This window comes from Bubalus kerabau, chromosome 13, assembly GCF_029407905.1.
Source record: "Bubalus kerabau isolate K-KA32 ecotype Philippines breed swamp buffalo chromosome 13, PCC_UOA_SB_1v2, whole genome shotgun sequence".
NCBI classification, from domain to species: Eukaryota; Metazoa; Chordata; class Mammalia; order Artiodactyla; family Bovidae; genus Bubalus; species Bubalus kerabau.
This window is the reverse complement of record NC_073636.1, coordinates 42,853,727-42,879,824: the sequence shown is the minus strand read 5'-3', so window position 1 is coordinate 42,879,824 and position 26,098 is coordinate 42,853,727. Positions and strand designations below refer to the sequence as shown.

The window sequence follows — 26,098 nt, the reverse complement described above, 5'->3', positions numbered from 1 at the left end:
ACTTCACATTCCAGGATGTCTGGCTCTAGGCCAGTGATCACACCATCGTGATTATCTGGGTCGTGAAGATCTTTTTTGTACAGTTCTTCTGTGTATTCTTCCCATCTCTTCTTAATATCTTCTGCTTCTGTTAGTTCCATACCATTTCTGTCCTTTATCGAGTTCATCTTTGCATGAAATGTTCCTTTGGTATCTTTGATTTTCTTGAAGAGATCCCTAGTCTTTCCCATTCTGTTGTTTTCCTCTATTTCTTTGCATTGGTCGCTGAGGAAGGCTTTCTTATCTCTTCTTGCTATTCTTTGGAACTCTGCATTCATATGTTTATATCTTTCCTATTCTCCTTTGCTTTTCGCTTCTTTTCTTTTCACAGCTATTTGTAAGGCCTCCCCAGACAGCCATTTTGCTTTTTTGCATTTCTTTTGCATGGGAATGGTCTTGATCCCTGTCTCCTGTACAGTGTCACGAACCTCATTGCATAGTTCATCAGGCACTCTTTCAGATCTAGGCCCTTGAATCTATTTCTCACTTCCACTGTACAATCATAAGGGATTTGATTTAGGTCATACCTGAATGGTCTAGTGGTTTTCCTTACTTTCTTCAATTTAAGTCTGAATTTGGCAAGAAGGAGTTCATGGTCTGAGTCACAGTCAGCTCCTGGTCTTGTTTTTGCTGACTATATAGAGCTTCTTCATCTTTGGCTGCAAAGAATGTAATCAATCTGATTTCAGTGTTGACCATCTGATGATATCCATGTATAGAGTCTTCTCTTGCGTTGTTGGAAGAGGGTGTTTGTTATGACCAGTGCATTTTCTTGGCAAAACTCTATTAGTCTTTGCCCTGCCTCATTCCGTATTCCAAGGCCAAATTTGCCTGTTACTCCAGGTGTTTCTTGACTTCCTACTTTTGCATTCCAGTCCCCTATAATGAAAAGCACATCTTTTTTGGGTGTTAGTTCTAAAAGGTCTTGTAGGTCTTCATAGAACCGTTCAACTTCAGCTTCTTCAGTGTTACTGGTTGGGGCATAGACTTGGATTACTGTGATATTGAATGGTTTGCCTTGGAAGCAGAGATCATTCTGTCGTTTTTGAGATTGCATCCAAGTACTGCATTTCAGACTCTTTTGTTGACCATGATGGCTACTCCATTTCTTCTGAGGGATTCCTGCCCTCAGTAGTAGATATAATGGTCATACCCCTCGTCCAAGGTAAGGAGCAATGGCTGCGCTTTGCTGGAGCAGCCGTGAAGAGATACCCCACGCCCAAGGTAAGAGAAACCCAAGTAAGACTGTAGGTGTTGCAAGAGGGCATCAGAGGGCAAACACACTGAAACCATACTCACAGAAAACTAGTCAATCTAGTCACACTAGGACCACAGCCTTGTCTAACTCAATGAAACTAAGCCATGCCCGTGGGGCAACCCAAGACAGGCGGGTCATGGTGGAGAGATTTGACAGAATGTGGTCCACTGGAGAAGGGAATGGCAAACCACTTCAGTATTCTTGCCTTGAGAACCCCATGAACAGTATGAAAAGGCAAAATGATAGGCTACTGAAAGAGGAACTCCCCAGATCAGTAGGTGCCCAATATGCTACTGGAGATCAGTGGAGAAATAACTCCAGAAAGAATGAAGGGATGGAGCCAAAGCAAAAACAATACCCAGCTGTGGATGTGACTGGTGATAGAAGCAAGGTCCGATGCTGTAAAGAGCAATATTGCATAGGAACCTGGAATGTCAGGTCCATGAATCAAGGCAAATTGGAAGTGGTCAAACAGGAGTTGACAAGAGTGAATGTCGACATTCTAGGAATCAGTGAACTTAAATGCACTGGAATGAGTGAATTTAACTCAGATGACCATTATATCAATAGATACAGACCGATTCAAATTGTCTCTTGTGTGAGTTTTGGCAGATTGTGTCTTGCAAGGAATCGGACTGTTCCATCTACATTATCAAATTTGTGGACTTAGAGTTGTTCATAGTGTTTCTCTAGTATCCTCTTAATGCCCAGGGGGTCTTTCGTTTCTGATATTGGTAATTTCTATCTTTGTTAGCTTAGCTAAAGGATTATTTATTTGATTAATTTTTTCAAAGAACCAACTTTTGATTTTGTTGATTTTTCTTTATTGATTTCCTATTTCAATTTCGTTGATATCTGCTCTAAATTTTATTCTTTCCTTTGCTTACCTTGGGTTTCCTTTGTTCTTCTTTTTCTAGTTTCCAAAAATGGAAGCTTAGATGACTGATTTTAGGTCTCTTTCTTTTCTAATATGTGTCTTTGATGCTTTAACTTTCTAAGCACTGTTTTCTCTGCCTCCAGGAAATTTTTGATAAGTTGCGTTTTCATTTTAACTTAGTTCAAATGTTTTGTAATTCCTCTTGAGATTTCTTCTTTGACCTATGTATTAGTTAGAAGTGTATGCTGTTTAATCTCCAAGTATTTTGGGATTTTCAGCTCTTTCTTTTAGTGATTTCCAGTTTAATTTCATGTTCGTGTGAGAGCAGACATTATATCATTTCTGTTCTTTTAAACTTATTAAGGCATATGTTATGGCCCAAAATGTGGTCTATCTTAGTGAATGTTTAATGTGAACTCAAGAAAAAAATATATTTTGCTGTTTGTTGGATGAGGTGTTGAAGGGTGTCAGTTATATCCAGTTAATCAATGGTGCTGTTGAGTTCAACTGTGTCTTTATTGATTTTCTTATTTATTTATTGTTTTTGGCTGCACTGGGTTTTCGTCTAGTTGTGGCGAGTGGGGGCTATGTTTTGCTGCAGTGCACGGGCTTCTCATTGTGGTGGTTTCTCTTGTGGAGCACTGGCTATACGCGAATGGGCTTCAGTTAGGATTGATTTTTTGTTGGCAGGATCTGTCCATTTATATATTTATTTATTTAGACATATAGTTGATTTACAGTGTTGTGTTAATTTCCACTATACATTAAAGTGACTCAATTTTACGTATATGTACATTCTTTTCCGTTTTATTTTTCATTATGGTTTACCTCAGGAGGTTGCATCCAGCTCCCTGTTTTCTGACTGTGCTGTGCAGTTGGATCTTGCTGCCCATCAGGGTCTTTCCGTTTCTGAGGGAGGGATGCTGGGGTCTTCTCCTCTAATCCTGGATTCCTGGGCTTCCTTGCAGTTGTATCAGTTTTGCCTCATGTATTTTGACAATTATTATCAGGCGCATACATGTTAAGGACTGTTGTGTCTTCTCTACAGTTGACCTTTGTTGTTACCTGATGGTCTTCTTTATCCCTGATCATGTTCCTAGCCCCGCAGCTTTCTTTTAATTAGTGGTAGTGTGGTGTATTTTTCTTCACCCCTTCATTTTTCATCTCTATGTGTCTGTATATTTAAAGGGAGCTTCTTACAGACTGCATTTCGTTGTGTCTTGTTTTCTAATACACTCAATGACAATCTCTGTCTTTTAATTGAGGTTTTTATGCCATTAATGTTTAAAATGATAATTGATATACAGTTGACCCTTTAACAACTCAGGTTCACTTAAACATGGATTTTTTTCCATTGAACACATTCTGCAGCACTGCTGCATCCACAGTTGCTTAAATCTGTGGGTCTGGAATCTTGCGATGCAGAACCTCGTAGATTCAGGACCTTGAGGATGTGAGGGCTGACCATAAAGTTATCCACAGATGTTTGACTGTGCAGAGGGTTGACGCCCCCTAACCCCCAGTTGTTCAAGGGTCAGTTGTTGGATTACTCTCTCGCATGTTTGCTACTGTTTTCTATTCATTGCTTATGTTATTTTCTTCCTTATTTTCTCATCCGCTTTGGGAGTTCAGTAGTTCAGTTGAGCATCTTATATGATTCTCTTTTCTGTCCATTCTTTGCCTATCAGTTATACTTATTTTAAATACTTTTTTTAGTGGCTCCCCTAGAGTTTGCAATATTTACATTTAAAAATATGGAGCATTTCATGAATTTGCACATCACTGCAAGTTCTGCATGGTTCTGGTTCTAGTATATGTGCTGCTGAAGCGAGCACTTGATTTTACACCCAGGGTCCTTCCCATCAGTTGTTTCCCTTTGGTTGGATAGTCACCTTCAGCAATTAGACACTGCCTTGAGGCAGATGTGAACAGACCCAAGTGCTGAGCATCAGCCCGAGGGTTCCTGCTTCTTTGTGGGTAGAAAATCCTGTTTTTATCTCTGACTGGTGTCTGCTGTGCCTTTGCTCCAGCCTCAGGGTCACTCCCATGCTGGTTCCAAGGCCCCTATGGCATTATCGCTGCACTTGTTAAGGCTTTTGGCCCCAGACACCACTTGCTTTCATTTTCAGAACTGCCGTTTCCTTTCTGGAAACAAAGCACAGACTGGCCACCTCTGTTGCAGGTGGTGGTGAGAGCATAGTTCTTAGGCTAACCTCGTAACACCCTTATTCCTTCCTGTCTTTGAACAGATGTGATGTTCACGGGTACAGCAGATGGCCGAGTTGTAAAACTTGAAAATGGTGAAGTAGAGACCATTGCTCGATTTGGCTCAGGCCCGTGCAGTAAGTTTTGGTGACCGCCTTTGTGTCTCTTCCAGGCACCCAAGGAAGGTGCTGAGAGGAAGCTCTTCGGAAGAGGAGAGCCCCGCTGTCCAGCTTAGGCCTCCTGTGGTCATACTTTCCCTCCAGGCCCCTCACACCCCTCACCTCAGCACATGCCCCAGAGCTGCTGTGTTTGAGGTGCTAGGCTTTGTTCCTCAGGTGCCGAAGTGCATTCCCGCACTAGCCTACCATGGACCTCAGCCCTTCATCCAGAGTGAATTACCCTTAAGTCCCTCAGGTTTTAGAAATTCACTGTTTAAGCACTGGTAGGTGGGCTGCCGTCTATGGGGTCGCACAGAGTTGGACAGGACACGACTGAAGCTACTTAGCAGCAGCATCAGCAGCACAGACTTACTTTCCTTTTGTTAGGAGCTAGAATGTTTTTGTAAAAATGATGCATTTTTATAGTAAAATGGGAACAGCACAAAGAAGAAAGTAAAAATCACCTAGAGTCTTCTCAGGTGTAACTTGTTAACAATGTAACGAATAACTTTTCAGATCTCTTTCTGTTCATGGACTCACACCCACACATGGTTGTAAGTGATGGGATCATACTCTGCTTATGAATATTCAACCTGCTTTCCCACTCTGTATTGTGGCCATACGTGCCTCTGCAGTAAGCATCCTGTGATAAGCATCCTAATGTAAGCACGCATGGTAAGTGCCTCTGCAATGAGTGTCTTGCAGTAAGCCCTCTGCAATAAGCACTCTGTAGTAAGCACCCTGCAATAAGCACTGAGTAGTCAGCACGGAGTAGTAAGCACCCAATAGTAAGCACCCTGCAATAAGCACTGTGGTAAACACCCTGCAATAAGCACTGAGCAGTAAGCACCCAATAGTAAGCACCCTGCAATAAGCACTCATTAGTAAGTACCCTGCAGTAAGCATCCTGTGGGAAGTGCCCTGCAGTGAGTGCCCAGCACTAAATATGCTTTGCCACAGGTTTAAAAAGAATATAGGTAGTAGAGCAGGAGAATGGATCTAAGGAATAAAATGGTAGCTTTTCCTTTATGATGGGTGGAGGGACCCTGCCATGTTCTTGGATGGGCACAGCATTCAGGTCCAGCTGTGGGGCTTCAACCCCACTCCTAGAGTGCTGGGGGATCTGGGGGTGGGGCCTGTGTCTGCTGGGGGATCCGGGGTTGGGGCCTGTGCCTGCTGGGGGATCCGGGGTTGGGGCCTGTGTCTGCTGGGGGATCCGGGGTTGGGGCCTGTGCCTGCTGGGGGATCCGGGGGTGGGGCCTGTGCCTGCTGGGGGATCCGGGGGTGGGGCCTGTGCCTGCTGGGGGATCCGGGGGTGGGGCCTGTGCTTGCTGGGGGATCCGGGGGTGGGGCCTGTGCTTGCTGGAAGATCCAGGGGTGGGGCCTGTGCCTGCTGGGGGATCTGGGGGAGGGGCCTGTGTCTGCTAAGGGATCTGGGGGTGGGGCCTATGCCTGTGCTGACCGTTAAGTCTGCAAACGCTGATGTGAGCGTGATTCTTGAGTGCCAGTTGCTGTGCGCGTGTTCACATCCTGACTCTCCGGTGGGCCCTCTGGACAGACTGGACAATCATCCTAAGCTCTCAGTGCCTGGGACACGGTGGGGGCTGATGCCATGGTCAGTTTTGTTCTCTGCAGCACGATGCAGGTTTAGGATGGGATAGATAAGGTGATTGGACACTAATGGGCCACAGGCAGAATCTGGGACCAGCCACTGATTCCTGTCTGTTTCCCTAGAAACCCGAGATGACGAGCCTGCTTGTGGGAGACCCCTAGGCATCCGGGCCGGCCCCAACAGGACCCTTTTTGTGGTTGATGCGTACAAAGGGCTGTTTGAAGTAAATCCCTGGAAACGTACGTGCCAGTAACTTGCTTCCTTCTGCGATGATTGTGGATCTTTTAAATAAGTGTGTATTTATTTATAAATGGGTTTAGTAGAACTTGTTCAGTACAGCCTACCGGAGGCCCTGGTATTTTTCTTACGTACCGAATGGTACTGAAGGTCTTGCCTGCAGAGAGCACCAGAATTCACGTCATGTGGCTCCTCACTCGAGCCTGCCTCAGGTTCATACCTTCCTCTCCCCTGACCACCGGGTCCCAGAAGGTCTCATTCCGAGGGTGTGAGGCTCCTCTTCCTATCTTCACTTTTCTGTGTGTCCGTCTGGGCTCCCTATTTGTTTTCTGCTTCTCAGTCTTCTCTTTCCTTCCCCTTCATCTCTTGTCTTTTTACTTTTCCTTCCTCCAGCTGCTTCTGCTGTTTCCCTCCCCTGACTGGTCATGGTGTCCTGTGGACCAGTGCTGCGATATTGCTGTGTATGCTTAACATGGAGGGTCATGTGAAGGGAGGAATGTCATCGTGGGTAGTGCACAGGGCCCCTGGGTGGCCCCCACTCTGCCGGGTGCCGGCATGTGCCAGTTACTCAGCCTCTGAGTCTGCTTGCCTCACCACAGAGTAGGGCTGACGGGAGGGCCTGCCTTGGGGGATTGTTGTGGGGGTTTAAACGGGGCTGGACGTTAAGAGAACGAGTACTCCATGAGTGTTTGTGCTACGGCCTGAAAAGACTTTCTACTACTCCTGCTTTTCACATTTAAAAGCAGGTGAGGGGAGCATTGTGTATTTCTCTCAAATAGAAAATTGCCTTATTATCCCCAGACTCTTCACAGATTTTTAAGTCCATTGGTCTTGGGGAAAGGAGTTCTTCATCCATAGGGAGGATTCTGTCTTTAGTGGGCTTGTTCTAAAACGTTCATCACTGAACAGAAAGGAGGGAAACACTGTGCGAAGTACTGCATCTTCTGACATAGGGAGTGGGGAAACTCCCTTAGTTTTTCCTTTTAAATAAGTTAGGTTGATTAATAGTTTGAAACTATTGAGCTACATGTTCTTAGAATGAAAGTAAGTCTCCCCCCTTTCTTCTTTCTTTCTTTGTGTCTTTCCTTTTCTTCCTTCCTGTCCCCTCAGGTGAAGTAAAACTGCTGCTGTCCTCCGAGACCCCCATTGAGGGGAGGAAAATGTCCTTCTTGAATGATCTTACAGTAACTCGGGACGGGAGGAAGATTTACTTTACGGATTCTAGCAGCAAATGGCAAAGACGAGATTATCTGCTCCTGTTGATGGAGGGGACGGATGACGGGCGGTGAGTGTCCTCCTGAATCTGCCCAGGGCGGCTGTAGATGGGCAGGATCACATCAGAGTGTATCACGCCCAGGAGTTGGTGGGTGTTTCTGAGCATCTGCTCAGCTATTAAGGGGGGATTTTAATGTCTCTTGGAAATAGGTGGTAGACACAACAGGGCAGCGAGATGTTCTCACTTCTCTTTGGAGAAATGAAGCTAAGAACAGCCAGGCCATCTGAGGGTGTGGGGGGTGGTCTGGCACTTGGCGGGGAACCTCAACTCCTGTGAGGCTGGAGCCATGGTGACCCACCCTGGTGTGAGCTAGCGCCCAGGTCAGCGAGAGAACTGACCGTAGGCTTGTCTGGAGGGGGGTGCCTGGGTGGCCCTCCAGGGCCAGCCTGGAACTGGTCTGAGAGGAGGATGGGGGCCCTGCCACTCCAGTGGAGGCCAAGTGTGCCTGTACAGGCCCTGGCCCAGGGTTCCAGCCCAGCAGGGCTCCCAGATGCCCCCTGTGACCCTCTGCATTGGCGCCTGCAGCCTGCTGGAGTACGACACTCAAACCAAGGAGGTGAAGGTTTTGCTGGACCATTTGCGGTTCCCCAACGGGGTGCAGCTGTCTCCTGCGGAGGACTTTGTCCTGGTGGTGGAGTTGGCCATGGTGAGGATCAGGAGGTGCGTGAGCTGGCCGGCGTGACGGGCGCCAGACCGGGCTGAGGGGTGGGGCGGGGCCTGGGGGCCTGGGTGAGAAGCAGGGCGGGGCCTGTGTGAGAGACCCGCTGCAGAGCCTGGGACGTGGCAGAGGTCGGTCCTTTGTGAGGGGAGAGTTGTCTTCTCTCTTTCCCTAAGCCTTCTTGAGTGTCATGGGCTGGCAGAGTCTCGGCAGAAGGCTGACTGCGGTCCTGACCCGGCCTGGTTCCCGCCGTGGCCCAGTCCCCGCCCCTGCTTCTTGCTGGACCCAGGGTTCTGAGGCCCATGCAGCGGGCCCTTGCATGACGTGCCCTCGTTTGTGATGGATGCATTGGTGTTTGGCTCCAATTTTTTGTTTTGGGGGGCTTCTCTTCATTGCCTGCTTGATTGACTTTTTCAGGTTCTACGTGTCTGGCCTGATGAAGGGAGGGGCTGACGTGTTTGTGGAGAATTTGCCTGGCTTCCCGGACAACATCCGAGCCAGCAGCTCCGGGGGGTACTGGGTCAGCATGGCAGCCATCCGCGCCAATCCCGGCTTCTCCATGTTGGATTTCTTATCCGAGAAGCCTTTTCTTAAAAAAGTGATTTTTAAGGTAAACATGAAAACTATGATTTCAAGAAACAAAATGAAACTGCATCTCACTGTGGGTTTTTTTGACCCTTGTGAAAGCTCTAAAAATTCTAGTTCTGCTTATGATATCTGATACTTTCAGTGACTTCTTTGAACTTATCCTTTGGCTTAAAATGTAAATTTACGTCTTTGAGTGCTCTGACTCTCCCTCCTTGTTTCCTCGTCTGGAATTGTCACCCTCACCATCATGACCTGTTGGGCCTCTGTCCTGCTTGTGCCTCTTGCTCTCCCCCGGACGCCCAGCCTTTGGCTCTTCCTCAAGTGGTTTAGGTGCCCCTTCCTCCTGCCTCCCTGGAGCCTCGTCATGCCCTCTGTGGGATCCTGCCCATGGTACTGGTACTGAACTGTTTGTAACCTAAGGTCCTAGAAGGTGCCAGGTGGCGGTTCCTGAGTGAGTCTGTGCACACGTGCTCGTGGACAGACCTTTGTACCTACATTCATATATCTTTATCTGTTCCTTTAAACTGAAAACTCTAAGTAAGACTGATGTTTCTGGTCCAACACCACAGGATCTGTGCCTGTCTTCTTACCATCCATGTTGGTACTTCCTTTCTCTCAGGGTGAGAAACCTGGGTCCCGTGCTCCCTCATGCCTGTTCGATCGGATTCCCCGGGTGTCCACATTTGTAGCCTTTGTCCCCAGCATCACATGGCCCTGGTTAGGGCTCTGGTACCCAGGCCAGCCCTTCTCCCTCCTCCCAGTTTCTCCCTCCTCCCAGCCACGTGTAGGGGCCTGCTGTCTCCTTGGGGGCCCACGGCCTGTGCCAGCCACTCCACTGTAGGACAGCATCTCCCCTGCTTGGAGCCATGGCCTCTCCTCCAGGGTGGAAGCTCCCTACTCAGACTGACTCCCTGGTCTGGGCAACCCCTGCACGCACCTAGCCTGCTCAGCCCCACAAGCCATTTTTTGACTAAATGTTTGGGACCAATATTTTTAAAAGGCAGTCGCACTCTTGTGTGGAGGGGAGTAGGTGGGGAGGTGGTTCAGTGGGGGGCAGTGCAGGTGGAATGCACCCAGCAGGTGACAGGACTGGGTGCCTGGCTGCGGGTCTCCAGGTGGGCCTGTTGTCTGGGCTCCAGGGTCTACACCTGCCCTGCCATACTCTTCTCTGCTCTGTGCTTCCTTTGCAGCTATTCAGCCAAGAGACGGTGATGAAATTTGTGCCGCGGTACAGCCTTGTCCTGGAGCTCAGTGATAGCGGGGCCTTCCTGAGGAGTCTGCATGACCCCGAAGGGCAGGTGGTCACCTATGTGAGCGAGGCGCACGAACACAGCGGGCACCTCTACCTGGGCTCCTTCAGGGCCCCCTATCTGTGCAGGCTCCGCCTGTAGTCTGCTTAGGCTTGCTGTCACCCTGTGCCCATTGTCACCTGGAGCCCATTGTCACCCTATGTGCCGCTCTTGGGCCTGGAGGCACGTGGTTGCCCTTCCCCCATGCCTGCTGGTCCGGGAGGTGTGTGGCCCCAGGACACCTTCACCTGGGCTAGGCCTTGAATTTGCTGAGGGGAAGATGAGTCCTTGTAAAGTCATTTTCTCTTAAAAACCTCCCCAAGCGTGGTGATTATCTCTGGGACCTGGGGACTTGGTGTACTTGGGTGGGGATGGATTTGTGGGTGGCAGCTGGGGTCTCATCCCTGCTGCTGCTGGCTGTGTCTCACCAGCCTTGGTGTCTTTGCTGTTAAACAGGTGATACCTGCCTTTGGGGGAGGGACCCCAGGAGGGTGAGGAGAGCTCAGAACAAATGTGTGTGAGACCTCAAGATGGGCTGTGCGGGCAAAGACTCTTCCCCAGAGTCATAAGGGACTGGGCCTCAGCCCCGGGCGTCCCTCCTGTGGCTCCCACCCTCTTCCCCAGCCCAGCCCCCTCCCTCCATCCGTGGGCCCCCGCCAGTGTTCTGAAGGCAAGGACCTGGATGTGTATGGAGGAAGAACATGTTGATTCTAGCCGCTCAGAGGACTAGCCGGCTTCTCTGTGTACAGCCTGCTGTGCAAATCACAGGATGGGGATGGAAGGTGGGCGCTGGGCACCAGGAGTCCTGTTCACAGCTGGTTCTTTGTCCCTAGACCCAAGTGTGAACAGTGCATGTGCTGGGGTCGCTTCTGCTTTGATGTCACAAGCCTGACAGATGTGCCCACACGTGGTCCTGGTGGTGGGTGACCCTTGTGGATTGACTTGTGGGTGGTGTTGCCCGGGACTTTGTTCTCTGCTTTGATTTGCTCCAACAGCGAGTGAGGTCTGTTTTTCCGTGTGTCGTGAGGGCTGTTCTGCTGGGATCATGCTTGCTTTTGCTTGGTGCCTCCGCCATGGCCTCCCACACTGACTCAGTCCACATGACACCGCTGTTCTGTTTCCAGCCTTCCAGGTAGGGCTGATGTCTGCTCCTCCCTTTCCTGGCATTTGTGAGAACACATCAGGGATTGTGTGTCTGGAGTTGTCTTTGTGAGTTGAAAAGATGGTATTTTGAATGGATGACAACAGTGAACAATGTCAAGGAGGGCCGACAGCAGCGGTGAAACCTGAACCGTTTGTGTCGTGTGCTGACTCAGGCCCCTTGACCATTTTAGGGGAGAACAATCAGTCTGACGGGGGCCCGTCCCGGGTCGTCTTCTGCTCAGGGCCAGCTCCCCACACAGCTGTGCAGAGCAGCCAGACTGGCTGCGTGGCAGTGACCCGTGTCCTGTCGGGTGATGCAGCCTCATGGGAAGTGGTGTTTAATAGGCAACAGTGCACCCGTGTATGACGTCTGCAGGAACAGTAGGGTAAAACCTGACCATTCTGCCATGAAAACGCAGCCCAGGCGCGCTGACCCTGAACGTTCCTTGGTTGAGAGCCGGGAGCCAAGGGCTGCGCTGTCAGTGCAGAGGAGCTCGTAGCTTTTCAGTTTTCAGCAAAGGTGTCTTTTTTTTTTACCCCTGACTCAGGTGTTGCTTTTCTGTCTCAAAGTGTCATTTCCTGTGTTCTTTGTGGTTATTTGCTATGGTAAGGTGTAAAGTATAGCTTCATTAGTCTTAAATATACGATAGACTTTTGTTGTAACATAAAATGGATTTGTTCTAATGTGAATTGGTAACATGCTCTTAAAATTAAAGCAAGTGATTCATTCATTGTGTGCTGCTTTATTATCCGTCACTGCCTTTTATAGGACCGAGGCCTCACGTTGAGGTTCTGTCGTCAGCGTTCGCTCTGCCGTGCTAAAGGGTTTTCACATGTGCTGACCTCGTAATGATACAGGGAGACTGGCCGAGTCTCACTGGGAGCGGAGGCTGGGGAGGGACCTTCCCAGAGGTGCAGGCGGCCGGGGGCAAGGGACAGGGTGACCGCCCAGCCCAGGGCTCAGACCTACGGGTACCTGGGTCCCTGGCACCGAGGCTGGGCAGCAGTGAGACTAAGCCTTGCAAGCAGTTAGTTCACCGGGCAACGGGTGTTCCTCAGAGCCTGGTCCATCTGCAGCCTGGGGCGGGGCGGGGAGGGGGCCTGGAGCTTGATCCCAGAGTCTCCACGGCTGATGGGCAGGGGCAGAGGGCCTGGCAGGGAGGCCGGGGAATACTCAGGGTGGGCTTGCTGGCTGGAGTTTGGTTTTGGTCAGTTTGAGACCTGAGTGTTCCTTCATAGTGGTAACTCTGTACGTCTTAGAATCCTGGGTCCTTAACTTGACATTTCTCTGGTGACGCTGAATGAGATGGAGGGCCAGCTTGCCACTGTCAGAATCATTCACTCTGAGGGCAGAGCTGCTGTGTTTTAAAAAGCATGCAGACTGGGTGGCAGTGTGGGCCTTGAGGCCCCTGCTGGCTGACACCCTCCTCCTGCGGTACATGACGCCGTCATGGGCACGGGGGGCTCAGGGGCGGGGGGGCCCTGGGGCCACTCCCCCAACACCTGTCCGTTCTGATGTCCCGTGAGGCCTGTGGGGCAGCATTGGGTGGCCCCATGGTTGTCAGGAGAAACCTGGCCTTATGCTTAAGTGCATGTTGGTGTGTGAAGACACAGGGGAGTTCAGAGCCTATGTGCTGCGTCAGGTGTGGTGGCCCCACAGGGGTGTCCCGAGGCACTGGGCCCGGGGTTCCTGCCGTGCCCCACCGTATGTCGGGCCCTCCCGTCACTGAGCTGCCTTTCCAGTTCTCCCCTCAGTGGGTCAAGCACCAGGCAGAGCTTTGAGGGGATCAGTTCTTTATTCAGGTTTATTCCTAAGTGTTCACCTTGGAGGTCCTTACTGAGCTGGTTGGGTCCCTGCCCAGTGCTGGGATGATTATCAGCCTGAAGGACGGCCCTCTGGGCTTTCCTCGAGGGCCTGGGACCTCGGGGCAGTCGGGTGGGAGGGCCCTTGGGGTCGAGAGCCCGTGTAACTCGCACCAGAGGACTCGCCCCATCTGTGCAGACCGGCTTCCCATCCCAGCAACGACGTGGCTATCCGTGGGCTCCTGGTGCCACCATTCTGTTCCTGGCAGATGCCGTTCCCGAGGACGGGTGACAGCGGGGATGGAGCTGGGAGGCGGCAGTCAGTGACAGCGGAGGATGGACACCTCGGTAGTCTGCAGCCAGGGGATGACCCAGACTTCAGAGTAGCAGCTGAGGGTCTGAAAGGAGGGGTGACCTGAGGGTTCCCTTCCCGGAGGCTGCCCATCCCACCAGGGCACCCCCACCCACTGCAGAAGTGGGTTCCCAGTGCCACTGCCTTGGGGGGGGTTATGTACACACACGTGTGCTTATGTGCATGTGTTCACATGTGTGCACGTCTGTGTGTGCACCCACACATAGGCATGTATGTTTTCTTTGCTGAAGAGTTCTCTTCCTGCCCTGACTGTATTTTGAAAAACTTCAAATCCACCGCACCTGACGCAGCACACAGGCTCTGAACTCCCCTCTTTCTTCACACATCAAAAAAAGTTGCAGGAGTAATTCAAGAATACACACTTGGGCTTCCTTGGCAGTCCAGCGGTTCAGAGTCCACTGCCAGCGTGAGGGCACGAGTTCGATCCCTCTTCTGTGAAGATCCCACTTGCTGTTGGGCAACCAAGCCCGTGAACCACACTAGTGAGCTTGTGCTTCGCAACAAAAGAAGCCTCCGCAGTGAGAAGCCCCTGCACCACGACTAGAAAGTAGCCCACTTCCAGCCACGAAGACCAAGCACAGCCAAAAGGAGGAAATCAGCACATCCTCCACACCTCTGTTTATAGATTACCAAGTTCTGCTGCTGGCAGCCCACTCTAGTACTCTTGCCTGGAGAATCCCACGGACAGAGGAGCCTGGCAGGCTTCAGTCTGTGGGGTCACAAAGAGTCGGATGTGACTGAGCGACTGACCCTAAGTTCTGCCGCCTCTGCTCTCCCTGAGTGTGTATATATAACTTCTGAATTATGTCAAAGGTGTCTCTGCTCTCCCCGCACCTCCATGCCTTCAGTGTGTGCTCCTGAACACGTGCTTCTGGGAGCGAGGAGCGCTGGGCGTTTGGAAAGTCCCAGGGGGCCGCCTCCCACCCTCTGGTGTCGGGGTGGGATCTGGAGCCTCACAGGGAGAGAAGCGCTGAGGGTGAGCTCGAGGCTGTGGAGGCGGTTGGGGGGTGCGAGGGGCGGGAGGCGAGACCCCCTCTTACCCACTGCAGGGTACGGTTGGTCTGGAAGCCGCAGTCATCCAGGTTTGCGTGCCCGGTCTTTTTGCAGGTGGTTCTGCCAATGTCCATGTCCAGCATGAACTTCAGGCCTTTCACTATCTGAGGGGACAGAGGGTGGGCCTGGGACACTGGGTCCAGTACATGGTGAGAGGGAGTGAGCTGGGGGCCGCCTCCCTCCCTCCAGGCTTGGGCCCGGGTTCCTGCAGGCGGTGGGGAGGGAAGACCCCGATCCCCCGGTCTGGGCCCTTAGAGCCCTGATGCAGCTTTCACCCGCGCAGACCGCCCTCCACGATCCAGACAGCATCCTGCTCTCAGAGTTTGCAATCGCCAAAGAGAATAGAGATAACACAGTCACCTGCCAATCCTGTGCCCAGGGGGTGACCGTGAGTGTGTGTCAGCATGCCGGGTGGTGTTGTGCAGCCTGTGTCCTTGGGCCAGTGGATGCGAAGCTTGTGACCAGCTGCCCTGGGCCCGCTTTTAGGGAACGAGTGACTGGGTCCTGTACCCTCGACCTGTGTTCTCAGGAGCCAGGCCTGGCTGCCCCATGGGGTCCCTGTGTGGGGAGCATCAGGCCTCCCATACGGGGTCACTGAGAAGCATGGGGACCTCCCAGGATGTGACGTGTGTGGGGACAGGGCACGGTGGGGGCAACGTGGCCAGAAGTGCTTTGGGGCTGTGGCGGAGCCACCCTCAGGCAGCCCTGAAGGTGGGCAGCAGTGCAGCTTGTGCCCCCACCCCAGGGGCTGCACTGTCCACCCTGGGGAAGCCTGGTCTGCTGAGAGATGGTGCGGGCCTTGGAGCCTGATGCTGGGGGCCCCAGGCTGGTTCTGGGAGGTCAGATCTGGTCAGACCTGGCTGCCCTGCGCGAGCCCAGACCTCACCTGGACAAGGGCTCTGCTAACACGGGACTCCCGGAACAAGAAGGCGTCATTGCTGCAGTTGTTGAAGCTCTCGGCGCTGCGTCGCGCCGCCCTGAGGACGTCTGGGTCGTTGGTCTTGATGGTCTTGGGAAATCCTGGTTTCGCATCTGACTTAAGGATCTGGGAGCAAAAGTCTGGACGAGAAACAGAACCAGATGAGAACTTTGCTGAGGGGTGGGGGCTTGGCCCAGGGATCACGCCTCCCACATCTGCTCCCAGTGTGGTCCCCACCCATCCACCCCCCCATCCGCCCACCTGGCCTGTCCCCCCTGCCCCTGGTCGTGTACTCTCCTGGCCTGTCCACCCCGTGCCTCCTGGTGCATCTCCTGTGTGTCTCCGTGGCTGCCCTGTCCCCAGCCGAGGGCCAGTGTTGGGGGGGGCGGTGCAGAGAGATGGGTAAGAAGAGGTCCCGTCCCTGCCCACCTGGCCTTTTTCAGAAGCCAGATCATCTCTGACAGTCACAGGAACCTGGACAGCCCCCCAGAGCCTGTCAGAATGAGCTCTGGTGTGCAGAGAAGTTGCCCCGGTCTCTGAGGCTGCCCTCTGGCTCTGACCCTCCACTTGTCTCCAGCAAGTGGCCGAGGGGGAGGTGCCTGGAGGCCGTCCATCACTCCCAGGACTCTGGACTGAAACCACCAGGCTGCCAGGTCCCCGGGGCACCTGTGTGCTGCTCCTCTGGAAGTCCAGGAAGCAGGTGGATGGCAGAAATTGTAGTTGGTGGTTCAAGGCTGACTTGATTTCAACCGTTTCTCAGTTTTGCTGCAGTGGTCACAGACTACTTGTGCATTAAAATCAAAATTGTGGGGGAGGGAGAACGGGAGGAGGGTTTGGGCGGTAGATTACTTCTCTTTACTAGGAATTCCCCCGATTTTCCTGAAGTCATCTTGTGTCCGAGGTGACCCAGAGCTGACCCATCCCCCAGTGACCGCTCAGCTGTGGTCTTCCTCTGAGTTGCGTGGAGTATGGGGTTCCCGTTTCATGCACAGCCCAAGTCAGGGCTCAGCTGCGTTCTGGCCAGTGTGGATGGTCTGTTGGCCTGCGCTGCCTGGAGGTTACTCTGCCTCCCTTGGCCGTGACCTTGGGGAGCATCTTTTGGAGGATTCAGTGGGGCTGGGGTCAGCACAAGGTGGTCAGGCTGGAGCCACAGACGTGTGGACGAGCTTCCAGGCGTAGAGTGTGGAGAGAAGGGGTCAGTGCTGCCCGGGTCCCTCTTCACGGGAGACTGCAGACTTGGAGTGCTGGGTGTGGGCCCCACTATCAGAGGATACACAGCTCCCTGGTTGTGAAGAAATCTTGACTCCTGGGAGGAAAACTGCTGTGAGGTCAGCAGCGCGTGGGGGCTTCATTCCTCAGGGGCCAGACTGGGGGACAGAGACCCCCAGTCATGAGGCTGATGGGCCGAGAGGACCTTCAACTTGAGCTGGGGGTGGGTGGGGGTTAGGGCCAGTGGGCTGGTTGGGCCGGGGCCCAGGAACCTGGCAGGATGGCTTGTGTGGGTGTGTGTGCCCAGGATCCCGGGCTGGGGTCAGTCAAGAGATGCTGGAACCTTTCCTGGGGCTGCCTTGTCCACGGGTCCTGGCAGAGGCAGGGACGTGGCGGGCACCCAGCTCAGCTTGGCAGGGTGGTCTTGCTGGAGTGTCAGTGATCCTGTAGCTTAGAGCGAGGCTCCCAGAGGAGGCTGGTTCCACCGTCGCCTGAGGTCTTCACAAAGCCCTTAGAACTGGGTGTCTGATGCGGCAGCGGGCACAGGAGACCCCCACCAGGAGTGAGAACCAGGCTGGCTGGGCCGGCCACATCAGCCCAGCTGCAGGGTTTCCTTTCCGTGTGTGTGGAGCATGGAGGGGGCGCTGGCCGTGGGCAGAGAAGGCGTGGGCCCCATCTGGGTCTGGGTAGGGTCTCCATAGGCCCCCTGACCCTACGTGTGACTCGCTGGTGCCTGTGACAGCCTCTTTGTCAGGGGGACTGGCACTGGCTGCCTGAGTGGGACCCCTCCTGGCAGGTGGGCGCAGCTGGGTCCCTGGTCCAGACGGAGCTCTGGATGGCTCTGCGAGGGCCGCTCAACTAGGGGCCTGCTCCACTCTGGTGAGAACCTCCCAGCACCAAATGCTGTCACTGGTCCCCCACAAAGCTCTGTCCCCAGTGTCTCTGAGACTCTCCTTTGCAGTGACCCGGCCCTCATGTGATGTCCCACAGACGCCGGCTGTGGCTGAAGTCTCTGGACATGGCAGCTGTGTTGGTTGGCTGTCTGGGCCCTGAGCCCGTGGCTCTGACTCTGGTGCTGGAGAGCTCCTGGCCTGCTATTCACGCCGGGAAGTCCAGTGTGGTTTTCTTTTGGGAGAACAGCTTGATTTCTGCTCATCAGCATAGTCTATAAACAGCAGGAGCACCTGGTGGACAGCCCAGTCTCCCGTGTGTTTATAGATCTATATCCATGGCTGTCGATTTTTCCTTTGTACAAATTACATATAGTGCCTTTTCTGATTATAAGCTTACGTATCTGGTAGGAAACTTGAAAAATATAGAAAAGTATAACAGAAACGTTAGAGCTCACTCTCAGTGTTGCAAAGATAATCACTGTCACCTGTTTTTTAAATAAAATGTATTAGATTTCATTTCACTTGAACTTAACATGATTGTATTAATAACGAAGTGAAACTAGGCAAGGCCAGACCTCCTATGAACGTCCCTCCCAAACGTGTGACGTCAGTTCCTAAGTGATTTCGGTAAAATTACAGAGGTTATGAGAATCATTGAACTTGGTTTATTTTTAACTACATTTCCTAAAGTATAGGCTTCAGTTCACCGAGGGCTTGTCAGCAGAGCTATCAAAGCAAACGGTAGAACCTCATTTTTAGTTTGAAAAAGTTGAAAAGTCAAACCTATTTTCAGAATGGTTCTTCAAGACATCAACAGGGAAAAGCTGTGGGCAGAATAAGCCCAAGGTTGGGGGGGCTCTTCTTCCAGAAGAGAGGCAGCTGGGTGGGAACCAGGGTCCCAGCCAGGTAGCCCGGCCCCCCACCCCCGCCGAGGGGGTCCCGGGGGCTGTCTTCTCGCACCTCTACCCCATCTACAGGGAGAAAAGAGGCCTCCTAGGAGTGCAGGGCAGGTTTAACTCCAGGTTCTAAAGCCATGCTCTTTTTGTCTCAAGAGGTGTTTCTGGAGGGGTGCTGGGAGTGATGCCGGGGGCTGGGGGGCACACAGTCCAGAAGGCGGGGGACAGTGATGGTGACAATGACCTGGCAGAAGGGGCTTCAGGAGGGAGCCAGGTGGGGACCAGTTAGAGGGCTGGGCGGTGCATGGGGCTGGGGGGTGGAGGGTGGGAAAGGAGAGCAGAGAGAGCCCTGAGCTAGAGGCTGGGTGTGGGGCCCGGAGCGGGACTGTGACTCACCCTGGTGGCAGGTGGTGGCCTGGTGACGTGGGCTGAGAGGACCACCAGGAAGCGAGGTTGTGAGGAGGAACAAACGCTCTGCCTCCCACACCCAGGGGCAGCGTGGATGGAAGTGAGGTCTCCGGATGAGGTGGGGCAATGGGGGCTGCAGCCCTGAGGGGCACAGGGGAGACGGAGGTGGGCAGATTCCTGAGGGGGGTGGGCTGAGTCAGGAAGGAGAGAGGAAGCTCCCTCACGACTCTGTCTGGAAGAAATAACTCAGGTGGCAGGAGATTTGGCAAAGAAGACATGGAGGGGCCAGAGACTTGGGGAGGTTAGGGGGATGGCGGCAGGTGGCAGGCACCAAGTGGGGGGGGTCTGGCCGCCCCCGGGCACACAGTTGTCATGACACCCGGATGAGCCCCTGGGCAGGAGCGCAAAGGCCTGCAGGGGAGGATGGCAGAGGCCCAGCTTTCCCGCGGCCAGAGCAGACGCCCCTGGTGGAGACGGGGTGTCATCTCAGACCAGGGTAACAGAACTGGGCCCAGACAGATCATGGGCAGGAACTTGTGCAGGGCCAGCTCTTGGCAGACATCACCAAGGCTGCTCCCACTGACCTCCGGGCGGCTCGGACCAGGCCGCCCCAGTGGACTCCCTGGCCACTCCCTTCTGTGAAGTCACCCCAGGCCCCTTCACCCCTGGATTCAAGGGAATTGAGGACTCTCTCCTCTCCTGGTGATCAGAGTGGGAAGCAAAGCATCAAGGAACCGTTCTGATGTTTCTGGCTGAAAAGTTAACTTTCCATCAGAATCCTAAGTTACTCCTCCTCCAGCTCCTGTCCTCCCTGCCGGACAACCCCTTCTTCAGAACCAGCGCCAGCCCCCTCCGTGCTGTTGGTGGCCAGGCCCTGTGCTTGCCCTCACGGGGTGGGGCACTCCACTCCCACCAGGAGTGTGTGGGCACTTCACAGGCGTCTAGGGGTCAGGGCAGGTCCACTGCTGACCAGGTGGACCTGAGCTCAGGGGATGCTGTCCGCAGCAACAGTTAACTGTTTCCATGCAGGTTGCAGAGGATGGGGTCTGCCCTCGAATCACCACCAAACGTTCAGAAAGCGTCCCGGGAGAGGACAGCAACTTCCTGACAAGGACCGGCTGTAAAATGAATCAGTAGCAAATGTTTTGCGTAAACAAATGTCCCTTAACTTGCTTTTCTAAAAGATGAAGACACATGGGAGGCACTGAAGCCTGGGATACTGGCCGTGGTCCACGCACTGAAGCTGGGGAGGGGGCCGGGCCCGGCCTTGCAGTCCCTCCCCGTGGGTGGATGAGCGTCCCTGCGGGGAGGGGAGTTTCCTGGAGTAGAAGGGCAAGGGGGCTCCTGGGCGGCCAGAGGCTCCCCACCCCTTCCTGTTTCAGGAATGTTCTTCTAGGTGTGCCTGGGAGGCGGGGGGAACCCGAGAAGAGAACCAGGGTGCCCACGAGTGGAACACTCTGACGTCTCTGCTGAAGGCCCACCCCCAACCCCGTGTCCTTGGGGATTTCCTCCCAGTGGTTGCTTCCCTGCCAGCTTCATGGGGCCCTTGTCGTGGGCAGGGCCTGGGGCTCACACTGGGGGGGAGGGGTCGTGCCCAGGAACTGGGGTGCTGGTGTCCATGGTCTGCCTGGAGGTTCACCCTGAGCCATGCCCCCTCCAGTGATATCACATCTCAGTGAGCCAGTGGTTGCCCTTAATTCTGTGGGGCCACACTCACCGGCCGTGCTCTGGGGGCTCTGAGGGATGAGTTGCCCTTTGTTCAGGGGGCGTATGTGTCCCCCGGCACAGACAGGATGCTAATTAGTTCCACCCTTAACCCACTGGGACCCGCCCAGAGTGAATCCCAGCTCTGTCTCTTAAAGGCTGTGTGGTCCTGGGGAAATTGCTTGACCTCTCTGAGCCTCTCTTGATGGCACCTACCCCTGAGGGTTGTGGTGAAAGTACAGGAGACTGTCCCCAGGAAGGTCTTGTCGCTAACGGGCGTGTAATTGTGTCGCAACTGCCAGATGTCACATATGCAAAATGGCTGCAGTGAGGGTAAAGGGTGTCCCAGCTGGAAAACAGAGATCTCAGAATGCAGAGGGTGGGTCAGGGGCCCCCTTGCCGAGATGTGGCATTCCCCTGCCCCCCGGGATGCAGCCTAGCCTGGGCCTCCCTTGTGGAGGGTGGTCTCTGGGTGTGCCCTGGCCCTGCTCAGGTGGCCTGTGGTGGGAAGCTGGGCCCCTTGGAGCCTGACTAGGGGGGCTTCCCAGGAGAGATGAGAGTCAGCTTGAGAGAGAAGGGCTTTCCATTCTCAACCGAAGGTAGAACAGCTGAAGAAATCAGAGCAGTGGTTTCCTAGGTTCTAAAGGGCTCGGGTTAGCACAGTTCAGCACCAGGGGTGGGAAGAAGTCAGGTGCCCAGGGCGTGACACTGGGGGACCCTGTCCCCCTGCTGTGGAAGGCTCTGGAATCTGTTCTTGGAGGAGGGCTGTGGTGAGGGCAGAGTCGGGGCTGGGGCTGAACTGTCTCTGCTGGACCACCAGCCTGGGGCCTCCAAGCCCCTCACTGGGCCTGGCCTCCGTCACAGCAGAGAGAGTCTGTGTGGCATGGGGGTTGCAGCCAGCAGAGGCTCAGGGTTAGGGTTAGGGTTAGGGGCCCAGCGCCCCAGACCCAGGGGGCCTGCCTTCCTTGGGCCACAGCAGCCAGGCTCCTCCTGGGCCTCAGGCGGTGCGGTGATTTGCCCATTTTGTGGATGGTGAGACTGAGGCTCAGAGAGGCTCGAGCTCCCAAGGCCTCTGCATGTGAGTTGGACCCTGGGCCCTCCTTCATCTTGGGCTGCAGGGTTGTGAACAGAGCTGACGGGAGGGCCCGGCCAGCCAGAGTGGGTGGGGCGGCAGGGACAGGCCTCTCCCGCGGGGTTGGAGATGGCTGGGTCCAGGGCCAAACCCTGGCAGAGGACAGGCAGTCCCACCAAGGGAAAAGGCCCGTGCCCAGTGCCTCTGGGCCAGGATTCCCCTTGTTAGGGGAGGAAGGGAGGCAGCAGAAGCAGCTTAGGGCAGGGGAGGGCAGGAACGCCCATTCCAGTGCAATGGAGACATGGGCCCCTCACTCAGGCTTTCCCTTCGGATGGGCACTCAGGGTCCCAGCTGGACAGACGGCCCAGAAGAGAGGCCCCGTGGGGTTCACAGTGTGAGCTAAGACTGTGGCCTGGGAGAGGGGACCGAGGCGGGGTGTCTGGTTCCTGTGATCCCCGAGATGGGCCAGAGCCCCAGGCAGTGTCGCCTACTCCCTAGGCTATGACCCCTCCAGGGACTGAGAGGATCAGACTCTCCTTGTCACCTGCCCGGGTATCTCCACCTGGTCACCTGTGGCCATGCTTCAGCCCCCTTTGATGATGGAGGAAGGCAGAGACCAGATGCTGCCTGGGCACTGCTCCCACCCCTCACACTGCCGCTGGTCATTTCAGCTCCGGCCAACAGCTTCCTTATGCACGTGGGGACAGGTGCTCAGGGGCTGTGTGACTGGGCAAGTCACCTACCCTCTCTGGGCCTCATTTCCTGGCTGCTCCCCTCGCCTTCCCCTAGTGGTGGCCTGGCCGGAAGAATAAAGGTTCCCCCAGACAAGTCAAAGGGGCGCAGTGGAGGCTGGAAGGATGCGCTCTCAGAAATGGCCTGACCCTGCGAGCTGTCCCCTCGGAGGGGCCCTGGGGGGCCTCCTCTGGGCACCCACAGACACCAGGAGTGGCGGGGAACAGAAGGCGCTTCCCTGGCCCCCAGAGCCCCCAGTATCCCCAAAGCCTGCTCCCCACAAAGGCAGCCACTGTGAGGTCCCCTGGAACGTGCCTTGGTGACAACATGTGAGCAGCAAGTTCACAGCACCCAGGCAGTGAGGAGATCCCCTCTTACCTGGTGAAGACTTCCCCAAGACACCCAGGACCAGGCCACAGATGGTCAGCAGCGCCCCGGCGGGGTGCATGGCTGTGCTCAGACTGTGCTGGGCAGGGGCGCCTCCCCGAGGTGGTGGGGGAGCTCCGCCCAGTGAACCGCCTGTCTGGGGTGGGCTGGTGGTTTCTTGCTCTTCACCTCCACATCTCTCAGCTACAAACTCAACCACTTCCTTTCTAAGAATTTCCAAACAACGATTATTTGCAGAGGGAGGAGGAAGAAGTGAGAGCGGCTAGCAAAACCTCTGCGATTTTCTGCCCTGGAAACACGTGGAAGAGATGTCCAGAGAAAAACAAGCAGGGATTTTCAGAACAGATGCTCGGGGTTTCTCCCCCAAAGGCCCAGATTCTGGGATCCGAGTGGCCCGCTGCAGGAGACCGTCCTCCTGGCATAAACGGGCCAATCTCCCTGGGAAGTGGCCAGAAACCAGGGCTCAGATTGCAGTTCAGAGGAGCCAGGTGAGGAGCAGGTTTGCTGATGAGTGACTGATCCTCCAACCTTTGACTCAGAGCCGGCAAAGGAGAGGAAGGAACAGGGCCTGGCCCAGTGGTCCTGGTCCCCTGCCCGAGCGCCCTCTACAAACCCAATCCCCGGTTAGGAGAGGGGGCTCTGGAACCATGTGGCCTGCGGGTTAGCCCCTGAACACCTGGGTGACCTGGGGCGAGGGTCTCCAAGCCTAAGTTCCTCAGTTAGTCTGTGCTGAGGATTTGTGGACATTGTGAATGTAACAGCCCTTGCTACAGCCTGTTAGTGTTAGTGTGAATCTCAGTCGTGTCCGACTCTTCACAACCCCATGGACTGCAGCCTACCAGGCTCCTCCGTCCATGGGATTTTCCAGGCAAAAGTACTGGAGTGGGGTGCCATTGCCTTCTCCAGATTAAACTGCTATTTTCCCATTAATCGTAAGGGTGTCTTCTTTCTCTCCTCTGCTTGGTGTGAAATTTTAGATTCCTGTGTGTGTACATGCTCAGTTGCTTCAGTTGTATCCGACTCCTTGTGACCCTATGGACTAGCCCCTCAAGCTCCTCTGTCCATGGGATTCTCCAGGCAAGAATACTGGAGTGGATTACCTTCTCCAGGGGAATCTTCACGACCCGAGGATCGAACCTGGATCTCCTGCATGGGAGGCAGATTCTTTACTGTCTGAGCCACCAACTACCTGCGCCTTCCACCAGGTGCGGCAGGGAGTCAGGCTGCCCTGTGCTCATGGCCTTGACCCTGCAGTAACTCAGGGGCCTGTGGTCACTGCTGCCGGTCCTCGGGACCAGGGGTCATTCCCACTTTCAGGAGCTCTGGGGTAGGGGGGCTCAGAGTGGTTATGGGACCTGCCTACGGCCCATCTCTGGCCTCGGCCCTGTCATCTGTGAATGTGGGTGACAGTCCACCTCGCTGCCCAGGCCTGTGAGTTAGCAGAAGCCCGGAGATGAGGAAGGAGTGTGTTATGGGCCCTGGGGAAGTGTGTGTGTGTGTATGCATGTGCACCTTGGGGAAGTGTGTGTGTGTGTGCACCCTGGGGAAGTGTGTGTGTGTGTGTGTGTGTGTGTGTATGCATGTGCACCCTGGGGAAGTGTGTGTGTGTACTGTGTTACATGTGTCCTGTATATGCATGTACACCCCAGGGAAGTGTGTGTGTGTGTTACATGTATGCATGTACATCCCAGGGAAGTGTTTGTGTGGTGTGTGTGTACTGTGTTACATGTGTCCTGTATATGCATGTACACCCCAGGGAAGTGTGTGTGTGTGTTACATGTATGCATGTACATCCCGGGGAGGTGTTTGTGTGGTGTGTGTGTACTGTGTTACATGTGTCCTGTGTATGCATGTGCACCCTGGGAAGTGTGTGTGCGTGTGCGTGTGTGTGTGTGTGTACTGTGTTACATGTGTCTTGTGTATGCATGTTCACCCTGGGGAAGTGTGTGCGTGTGTACTGTTACATGTGTCCTGTGTATGCATGTACATCCTGGGGAAGTGTGTGTGTTACATGTATGCAAGCACATCCCAGGAAAGTGTGTGTGTGTATACTGTGTTACATGTGTCCTGTGTATGCATGTGCACCCCAGGGAAGTGTGTGTGTGTGTGTACTGTGTATGCACATCCAGCAGTCTTTGTTTCAGTCTTGTGAACATGTGTCTGATTGTGAACCCATGTGTAAGCATGTGTTTCTGAGTGTGAATGAAAGGTGTGTAGGTGCTTATGAGCAGATGTGTGTAAGTTTGTGTGAGTGAGTGTTTCGTATGTATGTTGTGATGTTGGTTTTACGCGTCAACTTAACTGGGCCACTGAGGGCCCAGACACCTGGTCAAGCATGATCCCGTGTGTGTTCATAAGCAATGTTTCTAGAAGGGATCAGGGTTGAAGCCAGTAAACTGACTAAGGCACCCAGCCCTCCTGTGTGGTGGGCCTTGTCCAATCAGTTGGAGGCCTGAATACAACAAAGGCTGAGGAATAGGAGTCCTCCCTGCCTGCCTGTCTTCCAGCTGGGTCATCTGTCTTCTCCAGCCTTCAGACTTGGACTGGGACTGTCCTGGGTCCAGACTTCTCAGCCTCCTTGATCCCACAAGCTAATTCCTTGTGATAAATCCCTCCCCACTGCCTCTGTCTCTCTGGAGAACCTGACTGATACCCTTGGGCAGGGTATGTGTATCTGTGTGAGAGTGTATACAGCTTGAGAGTCTGCCTGTTCATGTGTATGTGTGTCTATGCATGTGTGTGTATCTGTGTGAGAGTGTATACAGCTTGCGAGTCTGCCTGTTCTGTGCGTGTGTCTGTGCATATGTGTGATTGTGTGTAGCTGTGTACATGCACTCTTTCTGCCCCACCCGTGGCCTGGCGGTCTCAGACTCTGCACTGAGCCCCACTCATTCATTCGAGGGTCCATTCATCACTCACCTCCTGCCACTTCTTCCTGCGTGAAGCATGGTGTGTGGTCCCCTGCCCGGTGTGGTCAGGACTCCCTGGGCCCCGGATGTAAGTGCAGCTTCTCGGGCTCTACTCCTGATCGGGCTCTGTGAGGGGGACCCAGGAATGTTCCACAAACCCTCCACGAGAACTTTGGTCTCCAAGTCAAGCTTTCTGGCCTGGAGGGTCACTGGCATGCATGGTGTCCTTCTGACTTCCACGCCGTGCCCGTTGCTGATTGGTTGGAGCCATCCAGTTCTCACACTGTCCTCCTGGGCAGCCCAGCCACATGGCCATGGAGTGAATGGGACACTGGAGCCGTCCTGCGGCTCTCGGGTCCTGAGCCTCCTGCCTGGTGCTGCCTGTCTCGGCCACGGCCGG

General features: G+C 54.0%; 2 protein-coding genes across 6 annotated transcripts in view; one reads left to right on the top strand and one right to left on the bottom strand.

Annotated features, from left to right (window-relative positions):
- Positions 1 to 12,071, top strand: part of APMAP (adipocyte plasma membrane associated protein) — a 31,276-nt gene extending 19,205 nt beyond the window's left edge. For 2 of the 4 annotated variants that reach the window (XM_055544123.1, XM_055544121.1), the window contains 6 exons: positions 4,424 to 4,516; positions 6,272 to 6,388; positions 7,497 to 7,671; positions 8,188 to 8,322; positions 8,738 to 8,930; positions 10,099 to 12,071. In XM_055544123.1, the coding sequence (XP_055400098.1) occupies positions 4,424 to 4,516; positions 6,272 to 6,388; positions 7,497 to 7,671; positions 8,188 to 8,322; positions 8,738 to 8,930; positions 10,099 to 10,299 (914 nt within the window). In that variant the 3' untranslated portion in view covers positions 10,300 to 12,071. The remainder of the gene's footprint in view (positions 1 to 4,423; positions 4,517 to 6,271; positions 6,389 to 7,496; positions 7,672 to 8,187; positions 8,323 to 8,737; positions 8,931 to 10,098) is intronic. The other 2 variants (XM_055544122.1, XM_055544125.1) reach the window with 2 other exon arrangements.
- Positions 12,072 to 13,039: 968 nt separating this feature from the next.
- On the bottom strand, positions 13,040 to 22,858 carry CST7 (cystatin F). Of its 2 annotated transcripts, XM_055544130.1 has the most exons (4): positions 22,781 to 22,858; positions 15,456 to 15,628; positions 14,557 to 14,673; positions 13,040 to 13,541 (listed from the first exon to the last, which is right to left on the bottom strand). In XM_055544130.1, exons 1-4 carry the CDS (start codon positions 22,848 to 22,850, stop codon positions 13,464 to 13,466), a joined length of 438 nt encoding a protein of 145 aa, XP_055400105.1. In that variant the 5' UTR covers positions 22,851 to 22,858; the 3' UTR covers positions 13,040 to 13,463. The 2 variants fall into 2 exon arrangements, with proteins under 2 accessions (XP_055400105.1, XP_055400104.1); XM_055544129.1 differs by lacking the exon at positions 13,040 to 13,541 and having other exon boundaries at positions 14,461 to 14,673.
- Positions 22,859 to 26,098: the final 3,240 nt, after the last annotated feature.